This window comes from Suncus etruscus, chromosome 8 (assembly GCF_024139225.1).
Source record: "Suncus etruscus isolate mSunEtr1 chromosome 8, mSunEtr1.pri.cur, whole genome shotgun sequence".
NCBI lineage: Eukaryota > Metazoa > Chordata > Mammalia > Eulipotyphla > Soricidae > Suncus > Suncus etruscus.
The window spans coordinates 24,311,307-24,329,280 of record NC_064855.1 but is presented as its reverse complement, the minus strand read 5'-3'; the positions used below and the strand labels follow the sequence as shown (position 1 = coordinate 24,329,280).

General features: G+C 42.0%; 1 protein-coding gene and 1 non-coding gene across 2 annotated transcripts in view; one reads left to right on the top strand and one right to left on the bottom strand.

Moving 5' to 3' along the window:
- CDON (cell adhesion associated, oncogene regulated) overlaps positions 1-17,974 on the top strand; it is a 103,841-nt gene that overhangs the window by 64,717 nt on the left and 21,150 nt on the right. The window contains exons 12-18 of the mRNA XM_049778912.1: positions 1,037-1,240; positions 3,519-3,700; positions 4,302-4,407; positions 7,391-7,513; positions 9,940-10,161; positions 12,579-12,859; positions 16,282-16,361. Of these exons, the coding sequence (XP_049634869.1) occupies positions 1,037-1,240; positions 3,519-3,700; positions 4,302-4,407; positions 7,391-7,513; positions 9,940-10,161; positions 12,579-12,859; positions 16,282-16,361 (1,198 nt within the window). The remainder of the gene's footprint in view (positions 1-1,036; positions 1,241-3,518; positions 3,701-4,301; positions 4,408-7,390; positions 7,514-9,939; positions 10,162-12,578; positions 12,860-16,281; positions 16,362-17,974) is intronic.
- LOC126016995 (U6 spliceosomal RNA) lies at positions 14,783-14,889 on the bottom strand. The gene has a single exon (XR_007498674.1). It is a non-coding gene; the product is annotated as a U6 spliceosomal RNA (small nuclear RNA).

Sequence of the window (17,974 nt, the reverse complement as noted above, 5' to 3'; positions counted from 1 at the left end):
GAATGGGTCCTTAAAACATTCAAGCTCTAGAAATGGTATTATTATTGTGTCCCAAATAGGCTCACAGGTATAAAATTGACAAGTGATCTAGTGTCAAGCAGAAGAGCAATTTGCTGGCCTGGGATGGGCCTGCCGCAGCTACCAGTGTTCCTACTGGTGGGCCTCTGCAGCTTGCAGCCCCCTTGCCCTGGCAGCCTTGGGCCTCTGCAGTGTTTTAGTTCTTGGGGGTCTGAGTGGAGCTTCACCCAGGCAGGGTCATTTTATCTGTCCAAGGACTAGGGTCCTGGTGTGATGCTGTGAACTTACTCTTGACATTCCCACCTGCCACCTATTCCAAAGGATATCTGTAGGCCGGTGTGTCCCATCCCCTTGGTAATTCCACAGTGGAACACTGGAAGATACTGACTCTTGGAGCCCTTTATTTACTTTCAGAAAACATTTTTCCTTCTTGAACTTCAGGTCTTCCTCCTTACTTTCCTTCTACAGAGCATTCTCTCAAGCTCCTGTCAGTGTCACGGACACTGTCAGCTCCCAAATCTTTACCACTTGTCTCTGCTTTTTTGGAATCTGGTTTTGAAGCCTTGAAGTGCATTAAGACAGAGTGTTATAGTCACTGCTCATATACAGAGGTGGGCCGTGTGGGGCTGTGTAGCTTAGATAGCAAAATTACAAGTTTAGCAAAGATAATATATTGTTCTTGACACTTACTATACAAATCATAGCCGCAGCCAGACCCAGATCACCAAGAAATAATGACTTAATAATCACCTCTAGAGCCATGTATTCAAAACGGCCATACAGTCATCCTCATTATGTCCATTTTCACAGCTAACAATCAAGTTAGTAGATTACTGCGTGTTTCCTTCTTTTATTTCCTTTTGGGGGCTGTCTCACTGCTGCTTACAGAAAGTTATATTATTCAAGTCAAGCCAAAAGTTGGGTGAATAAACACAAAGAAAGCAAGGCCCTGTTAGTTTTATTTGAATCATTCTTGTCTGCAACACCGAGTTATTGATATAAATGTTTCTGTTTTCAGTTCCTGAGGCCCCCGACAGACCTACTATTTCCATGGCTTCCGAAACTTCTGTCTATGTCACGTGGATCCCTCGGGCAAATGGGGGCTCACCCATCACTGCCTTCAAGGTGGAATATAAGCGCATGAGGACCAGCGACTGGCTGGTGGCAGCTGAGGACATCCCTCCCTCCAAGCTCTCTGTGGAAGTCCGTAGTCTAGAACCAGGTAGGAATCCATAGGCTTTTTCTTCATCCCCACTTAGAGCTGACTTCAAGACATTTCTCAGCATCCTTTCTTTTTTCTGACATGTTGACTAAATATCACCCTGAAATCCACCCAACCAAAGAGCCAGCATTTTTGTTTCTTAGTATTACCATTCCTCTCCTTTCACTGCAATCTAGGCTGGCGCCATTGTGAGCCCCCTCTGTTGTATCAGATGTGTTTTCTGATATCAGGAAGATGCTTCAGAGAGACTCAGTTGTCGTATAACTGCCATGTGGAAATCTTCATCCTTTAGAGTTCATTCTTTCTTATTCTGGTTTTTAGCTGTGTTCACTTATTTGCAGTTGAGAATGATGTATTGGTGACACCTTTTGTGTATGTGTTTGGCTATGAATGTGTGTCTGTATATATAATGTGTGTGTCTTAGTTATTTCTTTGGTTTTGGTGGTTTTGGGAGTCAACCCAGGGCTGTACATATACAAGACAGGTGCTTTACCCCTGAACAGCATTCCTAGCCAAAGAACTACCTGTCAACTACTTCTCTGTCAATTTGACATAGAGGAAACCCCCACTCATTCATTATCTTGAGATTTTCTGTTAGCGGGTAAATAGCATTGGAGGGTAGTAGCTGTCTCAAGTGAAGGCTCTTATTTTCCCCCTCTGTCTGGTTTTAGGATCCCCCCTTTTGAGCTTTTAAACATCATATGGGAACTGAAGCCTGTGCTCACGTGCAAAGTGGTGTTTGGGCTCAGGAACATGGAGGCAGAGCCAGGAAATGGGGGAGCACAAAGGTCCAGTGGCAACTTCAAAAAATATGGGCAACACTAAGGAGTGGTTCACAGATGGAAAACATTGTCTTTAGAAGTTGAAGGCCAGTGACTTGTTTTTGAGCTATTTTGGAAATAACTTTTAAATTCCATTGGAATCTTTAGATTTAGTTGTCATTATTGTGCAGTTCTGAATATGCTGTCCACAGAAATTGTCTGTGGACAAATTGTCTGCCTCTAGAGTGCACACTGCTGTTGGGTGTGGTGTTGGAATCCTGGGTAGGAGGAAGCATCACTAATAGTATTATAAATTCCAGATTCTAACTCAATTAAATATAAATAAGTAAATTAACTTCCTCTTACCTGTTTTTGGTAGAATCAGTCACATCTGATCATATATCTCCTGTCTGTTCTTATAACAGACATATATATCTGTTCTTTTTGCTTTGTTTTGTTTGGGGGCCACACCTGGCAGTATCAGGGATTTTTTTTCCCCTGTCCCTGTACTCAAGAATTACGCCTGGTTGGCTTGGGAGACCAAATAGGATGATGCCAAAGATCAAACCCAGGTTAGCTGTGTACAAGGTAAAGCCCTACCCGCTGTACTATCACTCCAGCTCCCCAGTGCCTGCTCTTACCATATTTTCCGGTGTATAAGACCACCGGGTGTATAAGACGACCCCCTAATTTTAGACTTCCTCTCTGACTCTTGCCAATCTGAGCAGGCTTTTTACAGTGTAGATTCGGGTACAGAACATTGTATAATTTGCATGGATAAAAAGCCTGCTTAGATTGGCTGTTAGAGAGGCGGTCCGAGCAGGCTTTCGGTGATTGGTGCAGAACATTGTCTAATTTGCATGCATCAAAAGCCTACTTGGATTGGCTGAGTCAGAGAGGCGGTTGGAGCAGCCTTGCAGTGATTGGTACAGGATCGAGTTGGAAAATTCATTTTGTGGCAATATCCAGAAGATTTTCTTTTAGCGGCATATCGAAACAATTTTCGGGATGTACTCGGAGTATAAGACGACCCCCGATTTTCGGTTGACTTTTTTTCGTTTCAAAAGTCGACTTATATGCTGGAAAATATGGTAAATGTATTCATTGAGTTAAGCTTGAATTTGGTAGTTTCTTTCTAAAGGAAGGGGACTGATTGTGGGGCTCTGAGAAGTACCCCAGTATTGTATAGGATGGTTCTAGGAACAGATGAGTTTGTGTGCTTGTGCTCTTTTCTGAGTGCTCCCTCCCTGCCATGCCTCACTCACCCTCATGATGTTTGCCCAGCCCCTTCTCACCAGGTCTCACCATCTTGATCTCAGCGCCAAGCAGCTACTCCAGTGGGTTCATGCTCTTGTGTGGGTGGAATCTGCTGGCACACCAGTTTTGTTTCAAATAACACTATTATCATCATAGTAGATGATGATAATCAACCACAGGTCATTGTGTGAATATTTTACCTTCCATATTCTTATGAAAGACATTTTTAGTCCAATTTTTTCCCCTTCTTTTTTCTCCAGGTTCAACATACAAATTTAGGGTCATTGCTATCAACCATTACGGTGAGAGTTTTCGGAGTTCGGCATCTCGTCCTTACCAGGTGGCGGGGTTCCCCAATCGTTTCTCAAACCGTCCCATAGCCGGGCCGCACATTGCATACACTGAAGCTGTGAGTGACACACAGATCATGCTGAAGTGGACGGTGAGTCAAGCCCTCTCCCACAGCGAGGACATTTTCCAGTTTGGCCTCAGAACCCTCAATTTCCTTTGCTTGGGATGTGCTCGTGTGAACAGCCACATTTTAACTTTGCATTGGTGGGAGTGAAGGGCCCAGATCTTTGTCTAAAAAGACATATTATAAACTGGGGAACATTAAAAATAAAATGCCTGTCTCTGCAACTCCCATTCAGTGTTAACTGAATTGCCACTTTGTGATTTATTCTTATCAAAGTACATGTACTTGGGGGTGGGGAAAAGAAAAAAGAAAAAGAAAAAAATGGGGCCGGAGATATAGCATGGAGGTAAGGTGTTTGCCTTGCATGCAGAAGGTCATTGGTTCGAATCCCGGCATCCCATATGGTCCCCTGAGCCTGCCAGAAGCGATTTCTGAGCGTAGAGCCAGGAGGAACCCTTGAGCGCTGCCAGATGTGACCCACAAACAAAAACCAAACAAACAAACAAAGAAACTACACGTACTTTTATACCTTGGACCTTCCTGAGTACACTGCTTTATTTTTTGTAGATAAGTCAAACGGATGTGATTATTTTTGTGTTTGACAAATCTTCAATTTCTTTTTTTCTAGTACATTCCATCAGTTAACAATAACACTCCCATTCAAGGATTTTATATCTATTACCGACCAACAGACAGTGACAATGACAGTGACTACAAGAGGGATACTGTGGAAGGTAAGTCCCATTGGCAAGCTGAGGTCTTCTTAAAGGAACATAGGAGGCACGAGGCGGCTAAGTCTTAGGAAAAACATCTAGGTTAAGGTTGAGTGAAAATGAAGAGATGTGTGTGATACTGTTCTGAGTTTTTACCAAAGATAATTATTTTTTTATATTTTTCATATAGAGTACTTTACATTTTTGGTTATAGGAACCATTACAAAACTGTGTGGGGGGGGAGATTCGTCTTCTGTTTTGTTTAAATAAATAGTTACTTGAATATAAAAGCACACAAAATTTGTAATTATATTTGAGAAATGAATGTCTTAGTTCTATGTTCTGTGTAAGTTTGTACTAGAAAGGCCCCATTCTGAAGTGTTGGCTGCTTTTTTTTTTTGGGGGGGGGGCCACACCCAGCAGTGTTGAGAGGTTACTCCTGGCTTTGTGCTCCGGGGACCATATGGAATGCTGGGGTTTGAACCTAGGTTCGTCCCAGGTCGGTCACATGCAAGGCAGACACTCTACCGCTGTGCTATCTCTCTGGCTCAGCTGCTTTTAGATATATAGCTGAGGAACTGAAATTTGTGGAAACAAACAACAACAACAACAACAACAAAACCATCTGAGCCAGTGGCTGATGCCTTTATGTACCGCATTTGAAATGTCATCTAGAATTTTGCATATGGTGTGTGAACTCTGCTGATCCCCAGCCTATATTCTGAGCCTCTGTACTTCTCCTTGTCTCTGCCATGTCCCTTCCTTCTTTCTGTCTCCTGTGTATTGAAGTAGTTCTTGCCTATCTGTGGGCCTTCCTAATTCCTCTTGTGTTTCTATCCTGAATCTTTATCGAGGTTCCTTTCTCCTCATATGTATGTAGAAAATCATTTGCTTGGGCCAGAGAGATAACATGGAGGTAAGGCGTTTGCCTTGCATACAGAAGGACAGTGGTTCGAATCCCAGCATCCCATATGGTCCCCTGTGCCTGCCAGGCGTGATTTCTGAGTGTAGAGCCAGGAGTAACCCCTGAGTGCTGCCAGGTGTGACCCAAATAAACAAACAAACAAAAAAAATCATTTGCTTAAAGCTTACCTCTTAAAGTTGACCTGTTTGTGGGCAAAGGATCCTTTTTTGCCCACTTCTCTATCCCTACCCCATACCCCCCCAACTCCTACCGTAGAATTTAGTATTTGTTGGATGAGTGATGGGGCCTAGATAGAACCAAGGGCTGTTTGGGGATAACCAAGCTGCAGGGAAATGTGACAGGATTGAGTGACAGAGCCCTTATGACAGCTCAGATATTTTGGGGTCATCAGATGGAGAAGGGAGAGAGACAGTTAAAAGGAAAGTAGTGGAAGAAGATTCATAGGTCCTTACATAAGGTTCTCTCACAAAATACACTCACTGTTTTTGTTGGGGGGTGTTTAGAGAAGGTGGAAGTTTCTTCCTCAGGAATAAATTGGATTGAATTCTGGCTGAGGGAAGAAAGCTTGCTTCAGGGTCTTTTTGTCACCTGAGTCTGAAACGGTTTCATACTAGATGTCCTAGTTTCAGGCCTTCACTGCTTTCCTGTGATGTTTGAATCACATTCTCCTTGAGTTAATGCTGATTAGTCATGTAAGATCTCATTATGATTTGACTTCAGTGTTCAGGCTTCTTGACAGCAAGGACTTTCTGGATGGTGTCGTAGCATCAGTTTATCAACACTGGTTGATAAACATAATACAAAGAGCAGCTCCATGTTTAAGTGGTTTTCACTGTGCTGTGTAATTTGCTTATTCCTTATTTTCAAGTTTATACATCTAAATTCTTCTGTAGCAGTTGAAAACCGTGGTTCTGTTTTCCCAAACCCAGAAACAAAAGTATTTCCCCTTTGATGTAAAGTTTTCTTTAAAGTAAAGTTTTAGATAACTTATGTATATCAACAATTCAAAATCATTTAAAATTTAGAGTGGGGGAGGGAAAGCAATTAAGTTGTTACATGATAGTCAAAAGAATTTTCTAAGTCATTTTATTTTTTCATGCATCAGGATCTTCAATTGATTTAAAAATCAGTTGTAGGGGCTGGAGAGATAGCATGGAGGTGGGCATTTGCCTTGCATGCAGAAGGACGGTGGTTCGAATCTCGGCATCCCAATATGGTCCACCAAGCCTGCCAGGAGTGATTTCTGAGCGTAGAGCCAGGAATAACCCCTGAGCGCTGCCGGATGTGGCCCAAAAACCAAGAAATAAAAATAAAATTAAATTGTAAATATAGGCTGGAGCAATAGTACAGTGGGGCACTGTAACCCTTATAGTTCCCTGAGCACCACCAGGAGTGATTCCTGAGCACAAAGCCAAGATTAACCCTTGAGCATCACTGGGTGTGGCCCCCCAAAAACAAATCAACAGCAACAGTAACAACAAAACCTGTAAATGATGGGGCAGAAAGATTGCCTAGTGGGTAAGGGCTTACAGTTCTGCCCCTTCCTCCTTTGCCCTGTCGCTCCTTCATTCTATTGCTATCCTGTCACTGTTGTTACAGTGACTATGTGTTAACAAGCACCTAGCTGTGTTACTGGCTGTGGTGCCCACCGTGAGTTGCCCTACAGATTGTGTTGCTCATATACTTGTGCTCATCAAAGTTTGCACACCTTTCATTTGGTGCTTGCCTCTTAGTTGAAGCACAATTTATGCCCTTGGTACTTGCTGGAGCCACTACAGTGCTCATATATATACCTGTCACGGTTTTCCTGCTGGCTGTGGACAATGCACATCTCTTTAATTGGGGTGCTTGCTGGGGATATACCCTTCTGTACTGTGCACACACACTTCCTACAGTGTGGGCCAAAATTACTTGCAATGCCAGGGATCGACCTCAGTGCATGTGGGACTTGAGCTCCAGTTCTTGCAAGGCTAGTGCCCTCTCCATTGTCCTATCACTCCAGCCCTCCAATCTCATTTGAAGCTATCATCACATGTGTTGTATAATAGGCAAGACTCACCTTTATTTTTTTCTTCCTAGGTTCAAAACAGTGGCACATGATTGGTCACCTGCAGCCAGAAACTTCCTATGATATTAAAATGCAGTGCTTCAATGATGGAGGAGAGAGCGAGTTTAGCAATGTGATGATCTGTGAAACAAAAGGTAGGAGAGGGAGTGAATTCCTGCTTTTCCCCCAGCACTGCCTGAAATACAGTGATGCTTCTTCAGCCAAGGAGATAGGAACACTTCCTACGTACAGATGCTTAGAATAACCCAGCAGCATTACAAAATGTTGGCTAGAACACTGTCTAAAAAATCGTTAACACAAACATTCATTCATTTCTAATAGGATTATTAGTAAGTTCCTTCTCTTTTTTCTTTTTTCCATGAAGAGAAAAGAAATATATATGGACCAGTGCTTGAGATTGATGTGATAATTAGGAAACTAAAGAACTGAATTTTAAGGATAGATGCTCATACTTAAAATGGCTTCTTTAGTAGCACATATATATGACATTTGATAACTTTGTTTATATGTAAGAGTTAATTAGCAAATGCTGATTCTAAGTCAATCTTCTTGACTCTGCTTTACCTCTCTAGATTAACTGTTAATATTTAGGATACTTGTGTGACCCAGGATTCATTTACAGTTTGATAAGGTTTTCATGAATGACTGAATTGCTGAAGTCCAGCCATTTCTACTAACTAAAGATTGGAGAGTTCCAGGTTTTTTGTTTGTTTGTTTTTTTTTTTTTTTTGGTTCTCCCTTATTTTGTATCTGATCCTATTTCAGACCCCCTTAGCATCAGTTTTTGGTGTTTGATGGGTGTGTCTCACCCACCCAATAACCACACAGCCTTGGTCTTCCATTCTCACCTTTAGCAAGAAGTTGGAAACCATACCAGTAGAGCAAATTGAGTGAATAAAACTGAAGCTCTTCCCTTTGAGTAAATTTGCCCTCTTACTTTATAAGATCAACAACATCCATCTTACCCCCCAGAAACTTGTTTGTTTTCTTTAGAACTGGCAGCACCTTAGCATCGTGTAATCCAGCCTACCACCTGCAGGCGAAGTTTCCTTCCTGCGAGCCCAGTCAAGTATCCATCCACACCCTTCCTTTCAAAGACAGCTTCCCTTCCGCCCAGCATGGCTCTGTTTGAGCTGTGGTGTAGTCCAAGTTGCTGGAAAATTGGACCCCAAAATAAAGGGCACGAAAGTAGATCTTTTCAAAGACCACTTTGCTCTCAGGGTTCAGTGGGTACCCAAACAGGAAATCTAGGATGATTGCAGATTATAGTGGTGCCAAAATTGTGCCATGGGTCAGGCCCTATTTGAAATGTTTTGTGATGGATGGACTTATTGAGTTCTTATAGAATGCCAGTTCCTACTGCAGAAACTGGTTGGTGAAGGGGAAGATCATGTCTCTGTGGACAGGTGGTAGAACTGGGGTGTCAGACAAGACCTGCTGGTTCTGAGTCAGAGCTGCAAGTCAGCTCTGTCTCTCCTCAGTATAATTTGGAGCACTGGTTTTCAACCTCTGGTCTTTGGACTAGTGTATATAGACTGGCTCTGGTCCACAGATGGAAAAAGGTTGAAAACTGGGGACTTAGTGCCCAAAGAGTATGTTGTTTGGAAATAGACAATGAGGATTGTGGGGGTTGTTTTGAGTGGTTTCGGTTTGGGAATCAAGCCCTGACCAGCATCCTTGGTGGTGTTCAGGGGACCATGTGGTACTAGGGATCAAACCCAGCCCTCCTGCATGCAAAGCTTGTACCACGGAACCTTCTACCACTCAAGAATAGCATTTGAGCCCTCCCTGTTCGTAGCATTTGGTATTGCTTTTATCCAAAATATCAGTAAGTTAGATGAAAATTTTTGTATCTACATGAACTTTCAAGGTTTGGGGGTTTTGAAATATTTAATGTTATACTTGAGGTTTGGGGGATAATAAATAATTCTGATAGTTCAAAAACTTATCTTCTAATATTTATCACATTATTGGAATATAAGTAAGCAGTATTAAGCTTTACTCAACTCTAAGCAGAGCAGACAGAATCGACAGTTCTTCCCCCATTCGTAAGATGAACTGTAGGGATGGCGGAAATGGTGTTTGACTTGCACTCAGCCAACTTAGTTCTATCCCTGGACCCCACCCGATATGATCCCTTGAGCTCACCAGGAGTGATCTCTGAGCACAGAGCCAACCCTGAGCACTGCCAAGTGTGGCACAAAATTTAAAAAAAAATTGAATTGGTATAGTTATTTGTTTGTTTGTTTTAAATAAGATTAACTGCTCTTGGGGAGTTCTCCACAAGTACAGTTGAGTAGATAATCATCCAGCAGTTTGCGTTAGATCAGTACCTCTGTTTCTCTGATATTGTGACTTCTATATTACTTGTGGGCAAAAAATATTGGCACATCAGATTTTTTAGCTTTGGGGCCCTTTATGTGACTCACTAGTGGTCTGATCAGCTCAGTAACAAGTGTAAACAAGCTGGCTCGTATCCTTTGCCAGCCCTCTTTAGAGAGTAAACTGTTCAGGTTCCATATCCAATCTCTCATCATGTTTTCCTTTTTATTCCCACAAGTGAAACGTGTTCCCGGAGCTTCTGAGTATCCCGTCAAAGATTTGAGCACCCCTCCGAGCGCCTCTGGAGGTGGCGGGCACGCAGGGCCTGCCACCAGCCCTGCCCGAAGTAGTGACATGCTGTATCTGATTGTGGGCTGTGTGTTGGGCATCATGGTCCTCATCCTCATGGTTTTCATTGCCATGTGCCTGTGGAAGAGCCGGCAGCAGAGCACCATTCAGAGTGAGTCCTATTCCCAACACTTTCTTTGCTTTTCCTAAAGTTGTGGTTATGGGGGAGAAATAGTGTCAGAATGAATATTGATTGCAAGCACTTTCACAGTTTGGTGTCCTGGTATAAAGCCCACTAGACACTTACATACTCAGAAGAGGTGTTTTTTCCAACAGTTTTCCTGCCAGCTAGAACTGGTGGAGTGTCACATGCCCAGGAGAAATAAACAGCAAGGCCCCAGCTGAGCAGGTCTCTAAGTAAATAGCTGACTTAGTGCTGGGAAAGTCTAGTGGTGCCAGACCACCAAAGCAGCAGGGCCTGTGGAGCATATGCCTCAGAATTGGTACTGAGAAAGGCAAGATGGGGAGAAAGGATGTGAAGAATTTTCCAAGGTACTGTCACCGAGTGACAAACAACTGGGCCACCATGGTCTTATTTCTGTGCCTGACATCTCCTGGTTGGCCTTGCCTTCCTGGTAATTGCGCTACTTTAAGGCCTTTTTTTGTTGTTGCTGTTCATTTGTTTGTTTTTGTTTTGGGGTCATACCCAGGGGCACTCAGAGATTACTCCTGGATCTACACTCAGAAATCACTCCTGGCAGGCTCAGGGGATCCAATGGGATGCCGGGATTTGAACCACTATCCTGCATGCAAGGCAAGCACCTTACCTCCATGCTATCTCTCCGGCCCCATGTTTTAAGGTTTTGAGACAGATCCCCACCTCCTTTTCTACCTTTGCTACCTGTCTGAACTTCGGTTCTGAAACAGGATAGTCAGATCAAGCAGGGTCCTCATTCTCTCTCTAAAATTCCCCTTGGGTGTTTAGAATATGAGATGAAAGAAGCAAAGGGGGAGCCAGAACAACAGTCTGATGGGAAAGATGCTTGCCTGGCCCTGTGGTCAATCCAGGTTCCAGCCCTAGCTCCACATGTGGTCCCCTGATTCCCACCAGGAGTGATCGCTGAGCACATGACTAAGTCATGAACATAGCCTGGAGTGGCCCATAAATCAAAAAGAAAAAGCAGCCCCCCAGCAGGATGGGAAATCCTTAGTGGCTACCAGTCAGTTCATATATAGGGTGCCTTTTGGATTACATGACTTCCCTTTTAGGACTGGGGGCTTCCCAGGAAAGGGGCCAGGGAGATTGGTGAGGGGTGGGCAATTGTTTGACTGGACCCTTTCCAAATAGAGACTACTATCAACTGGCTTCCATTGTGAGAGTAGATACTGGATTATCCAAACAAAAGGAAGCTGGTCAAAGACATTTTTCTTGGTAACTTGCTAATGATTCAGAAATGGGAATGCCAGTGCTTGTCCCACTGTTCATTCAGAAGATACTCCTGGGTTACCTTCTGTGTGTCAGGCACTGTGCTGGGCCAATGCAGTGGCCAATGTCGAAGATTCTGCTCTTAATGATCCAGTGTTGGCTCATATCAGAAGTTAGGCATCATTTTTGCAGGAGCCCCTCTGGGCACAGAGCTCAACAGGAGGAATAGATGTGCTTCACCCAGTCTGAGGACCGTAAGGGTCCCTGAAGAGTTGTTCAAATTGAAAGCACAAATCTGGGCAGCTTTAACTGCTATTCTTTTTTGGGGATTTCTTACTTTAGCTAACTATATCTGCTGGCTGTGTCTATTGGAAATTAGAATTTTGAGGCAGCTGTCTCAAAGCTTTAAAGTGGAAGAAATAGGGGCCCGGAGAGATAGCACAGCGGCGTTTGCCTTGCAAGCAGCCGATCCAGGACCAAAGGTGGTTGGTTCGAATCCTGGTGTCCCATATGGTCCCCCGTGCCTGCCAGGAGCTATTTCTGAGCAGACAGCCAGGAGTAACCCCTGAGCAATGCCAGGTGTGGCCCAAAAACCAAAAAAAAAAGAAAAAAAAAAGGAAGAAATTGAGCTGACTTTTCTGTCACTTTTGTACCTACCCCACACCTTCCTGGTGGTGAGCAAAGAGCTCGATGGAGAGTCAGAGTTGAGCAAGCCAACTTGCTTGAAATGCTAGTTAGTGCTTGAAATGTTCTTCCTAACAAGGCCAGAAATTTATACCATGCTCTCTTTCCATGAAGAAATAATGTTTTTGCTGTTTCAAACAGTTTCTTTAAGATCCTTGAGGTATGTGGGAGTTTAAAACACTTTTACTTACCATTGCCAGTACTTTGATAGTAGTTTCAGCTAGCACAATTTATTCACTCTCTTTTGAGCCATTTCTCTCTGGTTAATTTTTCTTTCCATGAACAGAGTCCTAATTAACTCAGAGTCCCAGCTACCAACACCCTGGAAAAGAAATCACTTTCACTGAATATCTCACAAGAAGGAGACTAAGTGAATACGTTGGGAATGTTTTGCTTTCATGTCTTGAGTAGTTCCTTAGTGGTTCATAAATAATACTTCCTAAGCAAGAATATCATTCTTCTCTGTTCTCGCTCAACAGAATATGACCCACCAGGATATCTCTACCAAGGGTCAGATCTGAACGGGCAGATGGTAGAATTCACCACTTTGCCTGGCACCAACCACATCAATGGAAATGTTCATGGAAGCTTCCGGAGCAATGGGGGCCTCAGCAATGGCTGCTCTCATCTTCACCACAAGGTTCCTAATGGAGTCAATGGGATCATGAATGGGACCATAAATGGAAGTCTTTACGCCAGCCACACAAACTCCCTCAGCAGGACACACATGGGCTTTGAACATCCTCATCATTTGGTGAATGTAAGAGATTTCATTATTACAGTAAGATTAATAACATCTTAGTTATTAGAACCTCCTCATCTGATGAATGTGAAGAGACTTAGTCATAAGTAACATCCTTTCCTGAGCCCCAAAGTGCCAAGTTGCCATAACCTACATGTTCTTAGACAGGGTGGTGTTCTTGACCTTGTTCCATATAGAAACCTCATAAGTCCAGCTGGGATGGGCAAGTGTGTATCACTGGCAAGCCCTTGATCCAGACATATCTTTATACACCTAAGATTAGACAGCCATATGACTATGACTGGATTAATCCATTTTATTGGTATTTTTAAGTTAGTTAGCACTGACACTGGAATACCAGGAATAGGTACTGACTCAGTTATTGATCCTGAACTAAAAAAGAAAAAAAATCTAATATTTGCCTTTGGGTTCTATTAGCAAGGAGTCAGAAAGCTCAGTTGCTTCAGGGTACCAGACAGATCACAAAGCTGTGGGAAGCAAGTTAGGAATGAAACAGAGGTGGTAGGTACACAGCAAGTTGGCGTGTGTATGTCCTAATAGCAGCGGCCTGTCTCCAGTGTTTGCAGGTGGCACTGAGATTTGTTTCTAATTGTCAAGATCAGATTCATCAAGCCCAAGCAATGCCTCCAAGTGAAAATCTAAATTAAATCGCTGGGCTTTGCCGGTCACTAATCCCACTCCTGGAGGCATGACTGATCCAGTTCAAATTTGTGTCTGACCACCAGGATGAGTGTCGCTTCCAGTCCCTTTAACCCACCTGCTTGTCACAGTTATCTATACAACTTTGACTTTTTTTTATTGTTGTTTTGTTTTGTTTTGTTTTCGGGTCACACCCAGCAGCGCTCAGGGATTACTCCTGGCTCTATGCTCAGAAATCGCTCCTGGCAGGCTCAGGGGACCATATGGGATGCTGGGATTCAAACCACTGACCTTCTACATGCAAAGCAAACACCTTACCTCCATGCTATCTGTCCAGCCCCAACTTTGGCATTTTATAAGTATTCCTGTTCTCTAGCCACAGGAGTGAGAAGCCTATTTCAAGCTGACCAGCTAATCATTTTGTTTTTGAAACGAGCCCAGAAGTTTCAGTTGTTTTAGCATGTTTTGTCAGCTGGCTAAAGAGGTTTCCTGGGCTACAAAGTTTGCTTTCTTAGTTTTTGGTTTTTTTTTTTTTTTCTTTTTTGATCTAGTAGATGATTTGTGCAGCTGATCAGATTAGTACTTGTTGAGTTTTTGTCATTGTTCTGATTCCATCTATATTTGCCATAACACCTATGTGCTAAAAATAAAAAAGATTGGGGGGGGGACATTTAGGTTTTGGTGGGGGTTGAGGGTTTTCTCGAGCAGTCTGACCACCAGGATGAGCGTCACTTCCAGTCCATTTAACCCACGTGCTTGGGGGCTACTCCCAGTGGTACTCAGTTAGCAGAGATGAACAGCTCTGTGCTAGGAATCAGCAGTGCTGGAGGACCACATGGTCATGCCAGCTGTGCTCAGGGCCTCCAGGGCTATGCCTGGTAGTACAGAAGGGTTACACCTGAGTCCTGGAGTCTATGAGGTCTGTGCTCCTGATCCCACTAGAAGTTTTGAATATTTTGAGTTTATAATATTTTAACAACATTTTAGAGAACAAAACCATGGTATACATTGCTATCTTAAAGCTAGAACTCTTAGGACGTCATATGTCCTAGCTTTATTATACTATAAATAAAACATTTCCCTGCCTTAGTGCATGTCATTACTAAGAGTGTGATGATTTAATTATTTTGTGTAGAAAGACACTCTAAACTTCTCTTGTCATCATCCTAGTCTAAACTTCTAACACTGTGCTAGAAACTAACGGAGAAGACTTTGCAGTTTGAACAGCCTGTGCTATTTCTGTAAGAAAGAATAGGTTCGATGTTTGTTTTAGTATTTTTTTAAAATATGGAACGCTTCATGAATTTGCGTGTCATCCTTGCACAGGGGCCATATTAATCTTCTCTGTATCGTTCCAATTTTAGTATAAGTGCTGCTGAAGTGAGCACCATTTTAATATTTTAATACAGTATTTTAAGTTGTTATTTTGAATGATAGGTTGCTCTTTATATAGTCATTGTCCCTTTAGGAGCCCCAATTCAGAGATTATGTTGGCTTTGGTGTGGTTTTGGTTTTGTTTTTTTTCTTAGTCTTCTAAGTGTGAGTAAACAGATTTTTTTTTAATCCTGGTGATTTTATTTATAAAATTTATAAAAGCCACTGGATTAATTTCACTGTGTTTCACGATTCATCTAGATTGTTGTCCTGTAGACCATTTGCTCTATTTTCAGAGCCTCTGGAATTAACATTAACATCATGAACTGAGTACAGTTTATGAGTACAATATGGGACAATCTTTCTCTTGATGTTTTCTGGAAAGTTCCTGCTGCTGGTTGGATCAGAAATGTCCAGGGAACTTTTCAGTACTTTTGATTTGCTTCACTTCTTGCTATTAGTTTGAGCTGAGGAGAAATGGAAAGTGTTCTGGGGGAAAAAAATAGCTGCTTGCTTGGCATTTCCGTAGCATTAAATTCCTGCCTAGGTCAAGAGTGGTGGGGCCTTGTCTACCCTTATCAGAAACAGCGCTGCTGTGTTCCCTCTCATCACACGGCTCCCTCAAGCCTTAACTTCAGTTTCGAAAAAATCTCTTGCCTTTATATCTGTCAAGTGAACATTCTGGTATGAGGTATGTGTTATTCTGGGCACTTCCCTTAATTGCCAGGCAGCAGCCGCCAAAAGCAACATCAAAATATTAATGCACCCCTCATCTCATTGCTGGCTGAAAATCTGTTCCATCTGGAATAATAGAATATGCTTTAATACTTAGTAATAGTCAAACAAATAGACTAATCATAATAATTACAGGAAAATGAAGATGGGTTTATCATGTGACATCATTCAGATTTCCACCCTGTTTCTCCAACTGGCACCACCATATAAGATTCTTTCCCTACTGATAGAAAAGTCAAAATCAGTAGGAGATTATGATGTATAGGAGTTATTTGGGGCCCATATGGTTTAAAATGCTGAAAGGGGGCATAGAAAAAAATACACAGCTCAGATTTAGGAGAGCTGTTTTAATTTTGTTCAGAACTCATTTATAAATATGGGTAAATTGTGATAAGCCAAATATTGCTCAGGGAGCAGGTTAAAATATACCACATATTCATGTGCTTGACAGATTATTCAAGGTGCAGATTTGATCTTCAGCACCACATGGTCCCCAAGCACCATCAGAAGCATCCCCTGAGCACTGCCAGATGTTCCCTAACCTTTCCAAAAAGAACCCCAATCATGTAGACATTTACCTTTGGCAGCTTTTGGAGACATGGGCTAATTGGATGAGTGGGATTTGAATCTTACCTGCTTTCTTTTTATTCCCTATGCTTCCTTTTATATAGGGTGGAAGCATATACACTGCAGTGCCCCAGACAGACCCACTGGAATGTATTAATTGTCGGAACTGTCGGAACAACAACAGGTAAGCTTGGGACTATGCTGGTTGTAGAAGAGGGCTATGTAACTCCTTTCACTTTTCCCCTCAGCTGTGCCATAAATCCTGGGCTGTTTTATACTTTTCACCTTGGTTTCTTTAATGACAGCATTAAAAACTTTGTTTCTCATGGAAATAACATTAAGAAGTTTGATGTTTTAAAAATCTGTAGAGTAATTCTCTGGATACAGACTTTGCATTTTCTCACCTGTGAATGAGATTATGTTTGAATTTTAGAGAGAAGAAAAAAATCAGATATATACCGATAGTATTGTTCCTTAGCAGTGTTGCCAAACTTTTCTTACTGAGCTAGTCAATATTATTTTGAGAAGTTTTAAAAATTTAGAGTAATTTTATAGAAAAATCTTTTATTTTGGGGGGGGGGCTTTTACATTTTAAATATAATTTGTAGACATGGGACTTTATGGTGGTTGTGTGTATTTAATTCTGAAAAAATACTCAGAAGGTTATTGTGCTAGCTTTATATAAATTAATTCTGATGGTCAACTTTTTTGCTATATTAAAAAATTGCCCACCAGAAATTTTAGTTCTTCCTTTTACATAAGATAGTATTGAATTACAGGTCTCAAAAGTTCTTCCCAGCTCTAAAACTCTACTATTTTTTATCGGCACTCGGGTTATTCCTGGCCTCTTTGCTCAGAAATTGATCTGGCAGGTTTGGGGTCGGGGCATATGGGATGCTGGGAATTGAACTGGGGGTCCATCCTGTGTTGCTACATGCAAGATAAATGCCTTACCGCTGTGCTATGGCTCCAACCCCAAACTCTACTATTTTAAAATTGTATTATAGTTGGTACTTAAAATAACTAAAATATGTACAGGATATTTTTTATGGAAAATGGGCTTTCACCTTTATGTATTTTTTAAATTATTAATATAAGAGATTTTTCAGGGAGTTTCTAAAACCAGAACTTGATAAAAGATCAAATCATCTCTAGAATTAAAAATACAGTTGTCGGGGCCAGAGAGATAGCATGGAGGTAGGGCATTTGCCTTCCATGCAGAAAGATGGTAGTTTGAATCCCAGCATCCATATGGTCCCCAGAGCCTGCCAGAAGTGATTTCTGAGCATAGAGCCCAGGAATAACCCCTGAGCACAGCCAGTTGTGACCCAAAAACCGAAAGAAGAAAAAAATACAGTTGTTACCCAGCAAGGTTAGAACAGGGAGGCCCACGGGCATATTTGTATGTCAATGTCTGTACATACGTGGATTCAGGCAATGATGGGCTGGTGGCTCCTTCCCACATTGCGACCTTGCAGATCAGATCTCTGACTGTGAATTGTACTCAGATTTTCTTTTTGTTGTTGTTGTTCCAATAGATTTTATTTGGTTTAATCTTTTGTGGTGAATTGCAAATTTGATGCTGTTATAAAATGTTACATACTTTTAATGTACTCAGATTTTCTACAGTTCCCCCACCCAAGTTATTTGTGTCAACTGCACATTGTTTCAGCATGTGTTGGGAAAATTGCAGAACAAAAACAGTGACACTTCCTGGAGATTTTATTTTTTTTGACCACTTTAGAATTTCTAGATTAGCTAGAGCAAATGCCTATTTTATAAGTCCTCACTTAGGAT